The sequence below is a fragment of the Athene noctua genome, chromosome 19 (assembly GCF_965140245.1).
Source record: "Athene noctua chromosome 19, bAthNoc1.hap1.1, whole genome shotgun sequence".
In the NCBI taxonomy this organism is placed as follows: Eukaryota; Metazoa; Chordata; class Aves; order Strigiformes; family Strigidae; genus Athene; species Athene noctua.
In genome coordinates this window covers 3,706,100-3,721,494 of record NC_134055.1, presented here as the reverse complement: position 1 = coordinate 3,721,494, position 15,395 = coordinate 3,706,100, and the positions used below count along the sequence as shown (strand labels likewise).

At 41.8% G+C, this 15,395-nt stretch overlaps 1 protein-coding gene across 5 annotated transcripts in view; it reads left to right on the top strand.

Moving 5' to 3' along the window:
- The window catches only part of CLTC (clathrin heavy chain), a 32,895-nt gene that overhangs the window by 9,746 nt on the left and 7,754 nt on the right, over nucleotides 1-15,395 (top strand). For 3 of the 5 annotated variants that reach the window (XM_074923178.1, XM_074923180.1, XM_074923181.1), the window contains exons 3-25: nucleotides 1,604-1,872; nucleotides 2,213-2,374; nucleotides 3,175-3,288; nucleotides 3,689-3,862; nucleotides 4,710-4,907; nucleotides 5,576-5,776; nucleotides 6,368-6,520; nucleotides 6,831-6,953; nucleotides 7,228-7,365; nucleotides 7,529-7,693; nucleotides 7,807-7,987; nucleotides 8,961-9,124; nucleotides 10,790-10,915; nucleotides 11,471-11,613; nucleotides 12,018-12,252; nucleotides 12,587-12,709; nucleotides 12,806-12,951; nucleotides 13,118-13,301; nucleotides 13,641-13,833; nucleotides 14,264-14,421; nucleotides 14,630-14,794; nucleotides 14,884-14,991; nucleotides 15,116-15,283. In XM_074923178.1, coding sequence (XP_074779279.1) covers nucleotides 1,604-1,872; nucleotides 2,213-2,374; nucleotides 3,175-3,288; nucleotides 3,689-3,862; nucleotides 4,710-4,907; nucleotides 5,576-5,776; nucleotides 6,368-6,520; nucleotides 6,831-6,953; nucleotides 7,228-7,365; nucleotides 7,529-7,693; nucleotides 7,807-7,987; nucleotides 8,961-9,124; nucleotides 10,790-10,915; nucleotides 11,471-11,613; nucleotides 12,018-12,252; nucleotides 12,587-12,709; nucleotides 12,806-12,951; nucleotides 13,118-13,301; nucleotides 13,641-13,833; nucleotides 14,264-14,421; nucleotides 14,630-14,794; nucleotides 14,884-14,991; nucleotides 15,116-15,283 — 3,791 coding nt within the window. Of the gene's footprint in view, nucleotides 1-1,603; nucleotides 1,873-2,212; nucleotides 2,375-3,174; nucleotides 3,289-3,688; nucleotides 3,863-4,709; nucleotides 4,908-5,575; nucleotides 5,777-6,367; nucleotides 6,521-6,830; nucleotides 6,954-7,227; nucleotides 7,366-7,528; nucleotides 7,694-7,806; nucleotides 7,988-8,960; nucleotides 9,125-10,087; nucleotides 10,100-10,789; nucleotides 10,916-11,470; nucleotides 11,614-12,017; nucleotides 12,253-12,586; nucleotides 12,710-12,805; nucleotides 12,952-13,117; nucleotides 13,302-13,640; nucleotides 13,834-14,263; nucleotides 14,422-14,629; nucleotides 14,795-14,883; nucleotides 14,992-15,115; nucleotides 15,284-15,395 lie in introns of all 5 variants that reach the window. The other 2 variants (XM_074923177.1, XM_074923179.1) reach the window with 1 other exon arrangement.

The window sequence follows — 15,395 nt, the reverse complement described above, 5'->3', positions numbered from 1 at the left end:
GAAGACTTGTGTGGTGAATAAAGCACAAGGTCAGCTAACTTGGTATCTCTGGCAGTACAGAGAACAAGCATTCCTCTGGAGTCTCCACAAGTGTTGGCCTCTTTCTCCAGGAGGCCCAAGAAGCTTTAAATACTGTCACTCTAGAAACGCATTGCTAATGGAAAGATTTATATGTATTCAATGTTGTCAAAGTTTGACTTTAATATTGTGCTACTGTTTTGTCACAATTTTAATGCTTTCTTGTGTGTGCAGATGGTGAGTTATTTCAATTGATCTATACTAGTTCTTGTTGTCTTATGAAAAGAGAAAGCAGAATAAAGTGGTTCAGATCAATGGTGCACATGGCTGAACGGTGGTTTTTAAGCAACTGAAAGCTTAAAACTCAGAGGTTTTTCATGCCCTTCCAAACAAGGGAATACTTAAGATTCAGAAAATTAATCCACTCGAGAGCTTGAATATATTTAAACTATTGGGGTCTTGATATTAAGCTTTTTATAAACAGGACTGTCCCTTTTGAATTAAGTCTAGCTTTTGCCTCTTAACGTGCCTTGCATGTCATGTAGGATACATGTTACCTGAACGCCCTTCACTCTAAAGCTCCAGCTGCACTAGTTCTGGAAACCAACTGCTAGGCTGGAGCCTGAGGAACACTGCATTAGACAGTCTTCTCCAAGCTGTGGAGAAACTTCTGACTCTACATCTTACATCAATAACTGAACTGATGGTGGCTTTTAACTAAACTAATCCTTGGGGAGTGAAGGCATTTGCCCATATGGCACCGTGACTTTATCAAGCCGAGTTACAGGTAGTAGCCTGCACCTAGTTTCAGATCATTTTTTACTCCTCTTGGGCTACACTAGCATGTGCTTAAATAGCTGTCTCCTAAAGCTAGAAGTTGGTCAGAACCTTCCTTATCTTCTCAACAGAAGAAAGAATTTCTTATATGCCACTGTGTTGTAAAAACTGATATAAATGACTGCAAGTGGCTGTTCAGGATGTATAGATGCACCATTCAGTGTAATTTGGAGAACTTTTCGTCTTGCCTTCTAGAATTTGTGTTGGTCACTAGATTCCTTTCCCTGCACAGTTTCTGTTAGTCTGGTTTGCAGCCAGTAGCTGTGTATCCCATTAGTGCAACCTAAGGGTATTAGTCAATGAGTCTGAATGACGAAAGCCCTCTGCCAGCTTGACTATTCCATGTTGTGCTTTTTTTTATACTTGAAACAGATGTGGATGTAGTTTTTAATGACACTGGCATAGTTCTCCTCACAACTTTTAAGAGACTCAGCATTATTGTAACCTCGTTCTGATGTACGTGAAGTATCATACAACTTGTTCTTGTGTCTGAAGCTCTTGTCTCCTATCAAGTTGTTTTCCACATCTGTTTGATTGCTCAGTAGTGGCAAATTGGTAAAATTAGCCCTAGGAATGGGATCTGGTTAAAAGTAATAGCTGATCACTGAAAATACTGCCAGTATGTAACAGCATTTTCTTGAAGGAAGTTACAAGTGATTAATGTCATAGTGCAGCTGCTCTACTTTTAACCAGTGCTTGAGTTAACAAGTGGAAACTGTAACCTGGCTAACAATGTTGTTTTTTCTAGCTGGGAAAACACTTCAAATATTTAACATTGAAATGAAGAGCAAAATGAAGGCCCATACAATGACAGATGATGTCACCTTCTGGAAGTGGATCTCGCTGAATACCGTTGCTCTTGTAACGGATAATGCAGTCTACCACTGGAGTATGGAGGGGGAGTCCCAGCCTGTGAAAATGTTTGATCGCCATTCTAGTCTTGCTGGCTGCCAGATCATCAACTACCGTACCGATGCGAAGCAGAAATGGCTGCTGCTAACTGGCATATCTGCACAGGTACTTTACAGCTGGGGAGGCCTGCTGTGGAAGGCCCAGAGCTTGGCTTGTTTCCTCCTTTTATAGGAGCAGGACAGAAATGTTTGTTTTCTTTCCTAAAATACTGCTGGGAATATAAATGCTAGTCTCAATCTTCAAATAACAAAGAAGTGTAACCAAAAATCTTACAGTAATGGTATAAACACTAGTACAAAATTCAGAGTCTTAAGTGATGCCTTTGTAAGGGAAAGTATGGCAGGGTACTTCAGTTTGATACGACAGTGTTTTTACCAACACTGACTTAAATGAAATTACTGGCCAAGATGCCTGTTATTCCTGACTCTTGTTCTGTCTTGTCTAGCAAAATCGTGTTGTGGGAGCCATGCAGCTGTATTCTGTAGACAGGAAGGTGTCGCAGCCAATTGAGGGACATGCAGCAAGCTTTGCGCAGTTCAAGATGGAAGGAAATGCTGAAGAATCCACTCTCTTCTGTTTTGCAGTAAGAGGGCAAGCTGGGGGTAAGGTAAGACTTGGTTCTAAATATGCTGTAATCTTTAATGACTCGCCCTGGTTATCTCCTTCCAGGAAAACAAGTGGTAGAACGCACAAAGTTGCCTTTAGGACAGAAGTGAAGGACTGTGTCAGTCTGCAAGCTGTATATCTAATGTCTATGAAAACTGGTGCATACTGAGCTCTACAGCAGGGACTACCTGGTGTAGCAGGAGTCTGCTTGGAGTCGTGAAGTGAGGTGGCATGTCATGACCAGCCTAATTAGCTGCTTGAAACATGTGACTCCACTTGACAGGCTTGGCTTAAGGGGAAAGCTGTTGTAATCTTTCTTTGATGCTGATCCTCAGTGTCAGGTTTAACTTATTTCCAAATTCTTAGATGAAAAAAATCAACAGCAGTGTTACAAGGCTAACTAGTGGTCTAATACTAACACTGGAATTACATGAGCTACTTTGTGACAGCTGAGACAAAGTAAAACCAAAGCTGGATTCGGAGAAACATTTTCATAACTGTCTCTGTCAAATGTTAACTAAGTTGAAAGAGTGCATATTAAAGTGACCTAACTGACTCCTTAACCTTCTAAGGAGCTAGGGTTAGCTAAAGATCATGCTTAATTGTTTCCCTCCTCTATGGTACATGAACACAGTATGCCACACCTTTAGCCAGTGAAAACATTTAGGAAGACTGATTTAGTTTATCTTTGCATAAGCTTGGGATTAAGGCTCAGCAGCAAAAGAATCGCTGTGTCTTCATTGTTGAATCTCTTGCTACGTAAATTAAATACAAGAACTAACAGACGAATCTGTCGCGCAGTTGCATATCATTGAAGTTGGCACACCGCCTACTGGGAATCAGCCATTTCCAAAGAAAGCAGTGGATGTCTTCTTCCCTCCTGAAGCACAAAACGACTTTCCTGTTGCCATGCAGGTATGAGAGCTGCAAACAAGAGCACAAGAACAAGGTTGTAGCTTCCCTTGGTGGATGTGACGCTGTAATGGGGCGCTGCAAGCCAGACGGTCAATATATTGACCTGGGGCCGAGCTCTAAAAGGGTGTCACTTCTGCTCCTGCTTCAGTAGTGTTAAAGGTGGCGACTGAAGCAGCATTCAAAGGCAACACGTTCTTATTTATGGAAGAAATATCCATGTATATTTAACTGTCTTTCAAGCTATTAAAACATCATTCTACTGCGATAGTGCTCAAGTGCTAACTAAAAATATAACAGCACTTCTAGTTGTCCTGAAATGGCACAGCTCTCTGCTGGTTCTTAAAAGCACTTACTCCTTTTGTCCAATACCAAATTTGATTAATCCGTTCCTGTTTTGCAGATCAGTGACAAGCACGATGTGGTGTTTCTCATAACGAAATATGGCTATATCCACTTGTATGACCTGGAAACTGGCACCTGTATCTACATGAACAGAATCAGTGGAGAGACCATATTTGTTACTGCACAGCATGAAGCAACAGCTGGAATTATTGGAGTAAACAGAAAGGGACAAGTAAGGAAGCTTGGCCTGGAAACCACTTGCTTAGCTAATCCCACTGGTCCTTAATGATTTGCTCTAGTGCTCATATCAATGGCTAGAAGTTTCCAGACATAACAAGACAGAATAATAGAATGAGAAATGTGGGGAGGAGTGCAGCTTGTCTTGACTTCTAGTTTCTTCTACAGCTCAGGTTCTGGTTGCATAATTTTGGGGGTTTTGTAGTGACAACCAGTGGATCTAAACGCTGTGCTGCTGTTGAGGGTGGAACTGGAATATACCTCTTTTGGCAGGCAGGTTGTATCCTCTTGCATGTTAATGGAAGTCTTAAATATGTTCACTTTGAACTCTGTCCAGAACATCTGATTGATGTCTGACTGTTCTGAGCCCCAAAGAAAATTTGCTACCGTTTCTCCATACACATCTACCTTAACTGGTTTAAACCAGTCCGCTAACATTGTACAGCTATGCCTCTAGGCTGAATTGATTTCAGATATTGTTGCTTGTCGAGCATGGGTAATACAGAGCAGAAGACTTGTTCCTGGTTTATCCTCTAGGACTGGTTACTTAAGACACTGAGTAGAGGTTATGGAAAGGTAGTACTTACATCCCTGTATTTCTGACCTCTGTAAATACCTCAATTGAAAGTGACTGTTAATCATCTGCCTTGATGCAGGAATGGGATGATAGGGGTTCTTTCTAACCAGAGGTCTGTTTCTTAAATAAAATGGCAAGACTCTGCAGTTACCAAGGGAAGGAAAGACTTTCCATGTATGCCATAGCTTTCCTTTTAGAGGTTAGCTTAGCCCTTGGCTCGTTTATATTTGGAGTAACTGGAAGCTTTTCTTGATGATTTATTCAGGTGCTCTCAGTGTGTGTGGAAGAAGAGAATATTATTCCCTATATCACAAATGTGCTGCAGAATCCTGACCTAGCTTTACGAATGGCTGTCCGCAACAACCTGGCAGGTGCTGAGGAACTCTTTGCCAGAAAATTCAATGCACTCTTTGCACAAGGGAACTATTCGGAGGCAGCAAAAGTGGCAGCTAACGCCCCAAAGGTAATAGACTGATATTCAGAACAGTACTGAACTCTGCTGGCTTAAGCTTCTTGCTTCAGGGAAGCACGCTGAATTTCCTAAGTGGCAAGACCAGAATCTTGTTACTGCTCCTGTCCTAATGTAGTGCTTAACATTACCGGTGAGGGACCTGTACGTGGTGTGCTGATTGTATGCTGGAAGATCTTAAGAGTTTGTATGAAGCCCCCAGAGGGGGAGAGGAATAAGTGATAGAGTAAAGGCTGTGAGGCTTAATGTTTCTGGTATGTACCTTTACTTTTCTAATGATTAAAAAATTCTCTATGAAAAGACAGCCTTTAGCTGAGGCTACATCTGGAAACACAATAGAAAGGGCAGAGTAAGAGACTAAATTCAGATGATAGGAACTTGCTTGCAAGGAGGAGGGTGTCTTAATTCTGTAGAACGGTCCTCTGAACTTAAATCTGCATTGCTGCTGAAACAAGGCCAAGGCTATGACTGCACATGTTCTGTCAAAACACCTCAAAGGCAATGTCTGAGCTGATGTCCAACCATACTGCTTCTGCCTTACTCTGAGCTGGCAAAACATAATGTTGCTGTAGCAAGCATTTCTAACTTCAGCTTTCTGGAGAAACTCTTGCCAAGCCACAATAGCAGAACAGAAAACTAAAGTGCATCTCCATTTCTGGCAGGGAATCCTGCGTACTCCAGACACCATACGCCGGTTCCAGAGTGTTCCAGCCCAGCCAGGACAGACTTCCCCTTTACTCCAATACTTTGGCATTCTGCTTGACCAAGGGCAGCTGAATAAGTACGAGTCACTGGAACTCTGCAGACCAGTGCTTCAGCAGGGACGCAAACAGCTCTTGGAAAAATGGTTGAAAGAAGATAAGGTAAACTTGGGGTGGATACATTTAGAGCCCTGGAGGGGGAGGGACATCACTGCTTGACAGCCTTCCCCCCTCCCCAGGAAAACTCAACTGGGCAGCTCAGCAATGCACAAGCGTGGTCAGTTGAGCAATTGTTCACTCTACCTGTAACTGTGACCTATGTTACTGCAAGAGAATCGATCAAATGAGCTTCACTCATTCTACTTAAAATAACAGCAGGGTGAACTTAGTATGCAAAGCTTCTGAGCTACTGCTGTTCTTTTCCAAACAGCTTCAGGCTTCTTTGGGTACTGACTCGCATATACTTTGAGCTGTGGTTACGTTTGTGTAATTAGCTGAAAAAACATGCTGATAGAAAATATCACCCAATTCTTTTTAGCTCTACAAATGCATTTCTGACTCCTGTGGAACAGCATAAGGAACAGAGCCCAGTAGATCACTGCTGAAAGAGTCAGATAAGGCTATCAGGCTGGGCCTTTTTTTTTTTTTTTTTTTAAGAGGAGCCTAAAAGGAAGACAAATGAGGAAGAAGGTAGTAATGCATTTCAGCATGGCACTGACAGGGTGGACTGACTGTATTTATATCTTTAAACAGCTGGAGTGCTCAGAGGAGCTGGGAGACCTTGTGAAATCTGTAGATCCTACACTAGCACTTAGTGTCTATCTGAGAGCCAATGTTCCAAACAAAGTCATCCAGTGTTTTGCTGAAACAGGACAAGTCCAGAAGATCGTTTTGTATGCTAAGAAGGTGAGAGGAAGTTAAATTGCCATATCTGCCCTGTATTTAAGAAGAACTGCTCTGTATGTTCTAAAGTAGCTAAAAGTACTTGGGGGGGGATCTGAGAGCCTGCATAGTACCCACTTTGGCCTAAGGTTTTGTGCTGAATAATTACTGCTAGACTTCACACATGTATCCTTTCAGACTTCCCTGTGTAATCTTTTCCAAATGAGGAAATTCTGACTGGGTTGTGTAAGCTCCTGACAGTAGCTCTTATTGAGCTCTGTATTTAACAAGGCGTGTGCTCCTGCTGAGTTACTACTTTTCATTATCTCTTCAGGTCGGATATACCCCAGACTGGATTTTTTTGCTGAGGAACGTAATGAGAATCAGCCCTGATCAAGGACAGCAGTTTGCACAAATGCTTGTTCAAGATGAAGAGCCTCTTGCAGACATAACACAAGTAAATAACTTCACTGCTATGAAATGTTAACTTTAAGGCTTTAAATTGGGAGGAGGAGTCATACTCTTACCATTGGAGAAAGAAAGATTTTTGAACTATGAGTTTGGATTTACCTTACTGGGACAATGCTGTTTCTTGCCTAGTTTTAAGAACACTAAACGGTAGCTTAGTGCAGTGGCAGCATAAACAGTTTAACTTTGGAAGCTGTGCTTGATGTTACTTTGTTTAAATATGCTTCCGGTTTCTAATCAAAACCCAAAATTTTTATTTCCAGATTGTGGATGTCTTTATGGAATATAATTTAATTCAGCAATGTACAGCCTTCTTGCTGGATGCACTGAAGAATAATCGTCCTTCAGAAGGTCCCCTGCAAACACGTTTACTTGAGATGAACCTCATGCATGCCCCTCAGGTACGCTTGCTTTCAGAGTTACTGGATCAGGCTTGTCTGTAGCTAGACTAGCCCCTGCGTTGTGGTCAGTATTAAATGCTAATCATAGTGTTTAGGAACTAAACATTTTTCTAGGAACTAAACATTTTTTTAGGAACTAAACACTTTTCCATGTTCCTTGTAGGTTGCAGATGCTATCCTGGGAAACCAAATGTTTACTCATTATGACCGGGCTCACATAGCTCAGCTGTGTGAGAAAGCTGGCTTGCTACAGAGAGCACTCGAACACTTCACAGACTTGTATGACATCAAGCGTGCAGTAGTTCACACTCACCTTCTCAATCCTGAGGTATGAGAACCCGAATCTAGCAAAAGTCAGGCCATTAATAATTGCTTTCAACATTTGACTTCAGAGTATAGAGTGTTCTACTTGGGTCTAAAATGGCTTATGTGTCTTTGCAGTGGTTAGTGAATTATTTTGGTTCCTTATCGGTAGAAGACTCCCTGGAATGTCTGCGTGCTATGTTGTCTGCTAACATTCGTCAGAACCTGCAGATCTGTGTCCAGGTAGCTTCAAAATACCATGAACAACTGTCAACACAGTCACTTATTGAGCTGTTTGAGTCTTTCAAGAGCTTTGAAGGTAAGTTTGTGCTCTTGCCTCTAGCAAAAGCATACATGTGTGTATGAGGGACTGTCTGTCTGCTGAAATCTAGAAAGCCATACTGAATTTCAGTACCTAGGCATCAAAACCTGACCTAAACCTTAAAGTTCCCATGTTAAGGGAAGGCACCAACATTCAGTGTTGCACGTGTAGGTTTTCTGAAATGCTACGAAAAAGCTTGGAGCTGTAGACAACCTAAAAAAGTTAACCGAAGAAGCAGTTGGCCTTTTTCCTCTGTCCAAAATGGTCATCTTAAATTTGTGTGGCCTTTGGGTTTTGGGCTTTTGAACTTCTCAAAAAGACTAGCTGTGTATAGTCTGGTCAGCATGGTGGTACGTCAGCAATCAAATCTCTGCAGATGTGGGGCTGGACAGCATCTTGCTAAGCTTCAGACAAAACCTCTGTAAAGCCTGAGAACACAATGTAATCTTGGACTCTTGGAATTTGGAGAACGGATAGCAGCAGTCATTTGTCTAAAGTAGTCAAGTATTATGTGGCATCAGCTTTAAGTGAACTTTAGCTGTGGGTTGTGGCAAGCATTTTTTGCGGTTTGTTTTAGTGAAAGGTGTGGTAGTAGCTTTTGGGCGCAACCAGTTTTAGTTTTCTGAACTCTTCCTCGCCTCATGTCTAGGGGTGTATGGAAGGCACATGCTGGATGTTTGAACAAAGCTGACTTATGGCAGTTAATGATGATGCATCAGTATTTATCAAAGTTGCATATAACACACTAATCTGGATAATACAGGGGGAACAACAACAGGCTCGACTCAGCTAGGACAATCTGGTCTTTGTAAGACAATTACAATGCTTGAATCTTTTTTTCAGGTCTTTGTAAACTTCTGCAATTGTCAAATTCAAATTTTTATTTAATTGTAACTCGGAACACTCAACAACTAATACCGATCCAACTCAAGTGCTTTAGTGGAATAACCTCTTGACTGTTTCTCTCAAGGTTTGTTTTATTTCCTGGGCTCTATTGTAAACTTCAGCCAGGATCCAGATGTGCACTTCAAGTATATTCAAGCTGCGTGCAAGACAGGACAAATTAAAGAAGTGGAAAGAATCTGCAGGGAAAGTAACTGTTATGATCCAGAACGTGTTAAAAACTTCCTCAAGGTAATGTTTGGTAGCACTGGACTGTCTCAGCCTGTTTGGGGTTCTGATAAAACACAGTGTGTGACACTGGTGAAATGAGGCAGCTCTGAAAATACAGATGGATCCGTAACATTTACGGATCCGTTTGTCCTCTTAAACCAGAGGTTTAAGGCAGTACCTCCTAATAGAGCCTGAGCCTGGAACAATAGCGAAAAAATGGAGAATCTGTTAGATAAGTTCCTTACTGCTCTTAGTAAGGTTAACCTGGCTTGAACTCTTAACCTGTAATAATAGCATCAGCTCATCTAGAACTTGTTAGAGATGTCTGCTGTAAAATAAGAAATGAGTAACTCGAAGGTTGAGAAACAACCGTAACGCTGAATAAGTTCATACCTTGATGCTCATTTACAGTGTAATTGGCTTCAACTGAGCAGCTACAGAAACAAATGAATAGTGTCAGTTAATTCCATAAATGCCTTCAGAGTTCAGGGTTGATCTCCCTCACTCATCTTACTCATACATGCTGAAATTTCAGCCAGGTGTACCACAGTCTAGCTCTGCTAGGATGTGCCAGTCAGTGTAAACAGGTGATGGTTGTTACTGCTGGGATTGCTGAAACGTTTCTGAAGAGTGGCAAAAGATAGTGTGCTCCAAGTTCAGCTTCTGTAGCCTGTTGTTAGTGCTGAGCTTATTGACAAATGGAACGCTGCTAGAAAAACGTGAGAAACAGTGTGGGAGGGGAAAACTTTATCTGGGAACATTTCCTGCCTTCATGTTTGTTGATTACATAGTATAGTCTTAGATTTTGCTGATCATATCTGAAGATGGCAAAACTCTTCAAATGAGAATTCTCTAAAAATAACCTGATGTCACTGAGGTGTAAGGTATGTAAATTGATCAAGCCACCTAAGATATGTTATCAAGCTGTCAAATTCCTGATGAAAGCTATTGTTTTTTGTGCTGTTCCATGTCTGGAATGTGCAGGACATGTACCAGGTAAATCTCCCAGTACAGGCCTCCCTGTGTAAAGTCCTTAAATGTAATTTATATGTAGGATTATATTCTGGGATGTGCATGTTCAAATAAGTAATCTGAAATATGTATCTGGAATAGTGTCTGCCACATAGACTAAGCTTCTGTACTGTGATCATTGTAATCTTATGCTGAAAGTTGGTATGCTTTTAGATAACTAATCTGATTAGCAATTTAAGTAGTACTGCTACTAGCTTGATTCTTACTGTTCTCTAAATCCATAGTTAGAAGGTATCACAAGATCCATGTCACTTGAAGTCAGTTCTGTGTGAGTTTTACATAACGAAGCACAGCTTAATCTAGTTTTGGTTAAATTCCTTCTGAAATCCCAGAGTGCTAATCCTGCACACCAAACACCAGTGGCAGCTAAAAATGCTATCTATAGCTTAGGCTTGTAATAGTTGTGTTGTAAAACTTGGTAGACTTTGCCATGCAAAGGAGCAGGGTTAAACTTGAGAAAGCTTCTTGCTGTAGGCCCTGAAGTGGGTGTGAGTATTCCTACTTGCTCCATATTGCAAACAATGAGTTGAACAGTAAGCTGTCATTATTTGGTTGACTGAATTTTGGCTTAACTGGTTTAACAGTTTAAGTGACACTATTTGTCTGTTTAAGCCCAAGAACAGAACCAAATCACTAAAACTCTTCTCTTTATAGGAAGCTAAACTCACGGATCAGTTGCCACTCATCATTGTATGTGATCGCTTTGACTTTGTCCACGATTTGGTGCTGTATTTGTATAGAAATAATCTCCAAAAATATATTGAGATTTATGTACAGAAGGTAAGTTGCAATTTGTCACCTGGCTTTGAGTCAAACTGATCAATCTTTCTTCTATTATATGCAACTGTAGGCATTATGTTTGTAAGTATTCTGTAAACAGCCTCATACTTGAGACTGATGCTTACTATTAGTGGCCTCCAGTAAGTTAGCCCTTACATGAGTCAGATCTCTTACTCTTCAGCCAAGCTGAGCAGTAACCCCTGCTAATGTGTCTCTTGAGGAAAACTTGGTAGAATAACTTTGGACTACTTAAGGTAATTTTAACTTCCAACATTTTAGGGGGTGGAGAAGTTCTTTATCCTTCCTGCAGGGACAAATTGGCTGCTCAGGCTCTCTTCCTATGAGGACTGAGCGTTAGTGAGCCACTGAACTGTGGTGTGAACCCCTGTTGACTGAAGAATTGGCTTTTAAGCTTCTCCAGAGCCTCAGGAAGCTGGGAGTAAAGGCAGGAAGTTGAGGTCAATTTTAACAAGCAGCCTTCATGTGTACTTCTAGGGCTAAGCATTGACTGTGCTGCATGACAGCTCACTGACTTCTTTAAGTGATCCTGTTTAGGTGAATCCAAGCCGTCTGCCTGTTGTTATTGGGGGACTGCTTGATGTGGATTGCTCTGAAGATGTGATCAAGAACCTTATCCTTGTAGTGAGAGGTCAATTTTCGACTGATGAGCTTGTTGCAGAGGTTGAGAAAAGAAACAGGTATTACACTTCTACAAGTCTTTTAACGCTGCCAGACTGATAATGGTTATACTGCTGGTCCATCAGAGCATGGCCTCATTACATAGCTAAAGCTGGTACTGACATAATAAGCTGCTGTCGGGTGAGTAAGCAGCAAAAGTCTGCCTTACTTCTTGGCTGATGTGGGGATCTTCCTTAAGCAGCCTCAAGATAATGAGAGTCTTCAGGTTGTGATGTTCTTCATAGTGTCAGAAAGTTATACCATTATAATAATGAACTGGAATGTAGGTCAAAATAGAGTGCTATAACTCTGGTTTAGTACTGACTATCCTGCACTGAAGTTGACTTCTATAACGAAGAAACTGTGCAAGTGGATACTTTCTTATTTGCTCAACCTATCTAACGTGAAAACTGCTTCCTTCTAGGCTGAAACTGCTTCTGCCCTGGCTAGAAGCAAGAATTCACGAGGGTTGTGAGGAGCCTGCAACGCACAATGCGCTGGCCAAAATATACATTGATAGCAACAACAATCCAGAAAGATTCCTGCGTGAGAACCCTTATTATGATAGTCGAGTTGTTGGCAAGTACTGTGAGAAGAGGGACCCTCACCTGGCCTGTGTGGCTTATGAGCGTGGACAGTGCGATTTGGAACTTATTAATGTATGTATGCCAAGGCAGCTGACACGTGGGTTAAGTTCTAACCTGGGCATCATGGGGGTAGCTCTTCAGGTTTATGACCGATGAAAGCATTTATTTCCTAAAAAGTATTAATCTGGGAACTGCTCACTTCTAATAGAATAGGTGGCTATGAATGTAATGAGAAATGGGAGACTCCCCTGGACACCCTAGAATGGGAGGCTAATGGAAGTATCAAAGCCTGAGATTTTTAGTCTTCATCTCAGACAGGTTTATTTAATGTTGCAATACAATTAGCTCGTCTGCTGTAGGTTCAACAGCTGTGGCTTCACTCTCAATAAACTTTGCCTTTCACTAGGTGTGCAATGAAAACTCCCTCTTCAAAAGTCTTTCCCGCTACTTAGTTCGTCGTAAAGACCCTGAACTGTGGGCCAGCGTGCTACTGGAAAGCAACCCTTACAGAAGACCACTGATTGACCAGGTATAATCCACAAAACAGTGAAAGCCTTTGTTGCCCTAACTTGAATTGCTAGTACCTGACTTCACTGATCCCTCAATGGCTTGACTCTGCCTCCAGGTTGTACAGACTGCCCTGTCAGAGACACAGGATCCTGAGGAAGTCTCCGTTACTGTGAAGGCCTTCATGACTGCAGATCTTCCAAATGAACTTATTGAACTGCTGGAGAAAATAGTTCTTGATAACTCTGTGTTCAGTGAGCACAGGTGCGTAAAGTCAAAACTGTGTCGCAGGAAACTTGAAATGATACCTGGTGCAGGTGTCGAATTGCTGTAATGTGGGACAGCAAATTAACTAATACCTTCTCCACAGGAGAGGGTGAATTTCTTGATTATTATTTGATATGTACTAATATTTTCTTTCTCTATTTAGGAATCTGCAGAACCTTCTCATTCTTACAGCTATTAAGGCTGATCGCACCCGTGTCATGGAGTACATCAATCGCCTGGATAACTATGATGCTCCGGACATAGCCAATATAGCTATTAGCAATGAGCTTTTCGAGGAGGCATTTGCTATCTTCAGGAAGTTTGATGTCAACACATCAGCTGTACAGGTACTTTAAAATCTCAGTCTGTAATAACTCCTTGTGACACGTGCGTCCCCACACAAGGGCTTTGCCATTAATTTGTGACTTTGGTACTTAGCACCAATTAGCAAAGTGACCAAAGCTCCTTCATGTCTTGTCTTATGAAGTAGAACAAACATTGTATATTGAACCCCTTAGGAAGTGAGACTTTGTAAGCCTAAAATCGCTCCTGCTGCGTGGGTTGTACAGAGTTGTCCCTATTTTAAAAGCAGTTCTGGATCCATTGAAGAACTAAGATAAACACAGCTCAGTGTCTTGTAAAACTGACCTTTATAGATAGTGGCTGATCATGAACCCTTTCTTTAGGTGTTAATAGAGCACATTGGAAACCTGGATCGTGCGTATGAATTCGCTGAACGCTGCAATGAGCCTGCTGTGTGGAGTCAGCTGGCTAAAGCACAGCTTCAGAAGGGCATGGTAAAGGAAGCAATTGACTCCTATATTAAAGCAGATGATCCTTCCTCCTACATGGAAGTTGTTCAAGCTGCCAATGCCAGTGGTAACCATTAAGTTTTATTTATGTCTTTGCTGTTGACGTTGCTCAGCTCTTGTGCGTGGTCTGCTCAAACTGCAGTTCTGCCAAACCTGTATCTTGATGCAAGAAGAGGAATCTGATTCTTCAAAGACTGTCCTAAATGAAAAAAGGAGAAGATGGTGTATTCCGTTTGCAGATAATCGGTGGTTTAAAACTTCTTTAGCTAGCTAGAGGCTTCTGTCAGAGCAGTTGCTACTAAGGAGATCTTTGTGTGCAGTTAAATAACAGGATTTTAGTTAGGCCTGTTTTATTAATCCAATGTAGTACATGTAGTATGAAGGCCAGTCTTGATTGTTGGAGAATAGAGGTAGAATTACAGGTTGAGCTGGTAGCATAGCTTAAGCACAAATGTCCTCAATGGGGGAAAGTAAGCATTCTGAACTCTGTTTCATAGGAAACTGGGAAGAACTGGTGAAGTATCTTCAGATGGCACGCAAGAAGGCCCGGGAGTCGTATGTGGAAACAGAATTAATCTTTGCTCTTGCTAAAACAAACCGTCTGGCAGAGCTAGAGGAGTTTATCAATGGACCCAACAACGCACACATCCAGCAAGTGAGTGAGACTGGTTTCAGTTTTGCTGAATCACAGCAGCAGGCCCTGCAGGCCTTGCTAACCCGAGGGGTGTTGGGCTATCTGTCTTTTGGGATATATTGGGTAGATCTTGGACATTTCCAGTCTGATAATGGCTTGAACGCTACCCACTTCATCTCAGCCCTTGACTGAAAAGCTGCAAGAATAACCTGGTTATGCTCTCCTGTAGGTTGGCGATCGCTGTTACGATGAAAAGATGTATGAAGCAGCTAAGCTGTTGTATAACAACGTGTCCAACTTTGGCCGGTTAGCCTCAACTTTAGTTCACCTAGGTGAATACCAGGCAGCTGTGGATGGTGCTCGGAAAGCAAACAGTACTCGCACATGGAAAGAGGTAAACTTTCTGACTAAGTTAAGGGACTTCAAAGCTGTAGCCTCTTCAGAAGTTTTGATCATAAGCACTAATGCAATTGTCATTTCCAGGTCTGCTTTGCCTGTGTGGATGGCAAAGAGTTCCGCCTGGCCCAGATGTGTGGACTCCATATTGTAGTGCATGCAGATGAGTTGGAAGAGCTAATCAACTATTACCAGGTAATTAAGTTGACCCCTGTTATACAGTCAGTATATTCTTCATGGCAACTCTGTCCAAAACTGGAAATTTAAGAGTCAGTTTGGTTCCTAAAGTGAAACACCTCTAACTGCCTGTATCTCTTAGGATCGTGGCTACTTTGAAGAGCTGATAACTATGTTGGAAGCAGCGCTTGGGCTTGAGCGAGCACACATGGGGATGTTTACAGAGCTAGCAATTCTCTATTCCAAATTCAAGCCACAGAAGATGAGGGAGCACTTGGAGCTCTTCTGGTCCAGAGTCAACATCCCCAAGGTGAATGTCTGAGACCTAAAATTTAACTTGAAATGCATCTGTCAGGATTGTCTGTACCCTAGCTTTGGCAATAGCAGCTCTTGACGTTAGTAATTGCACTAAAGCCTGAGCA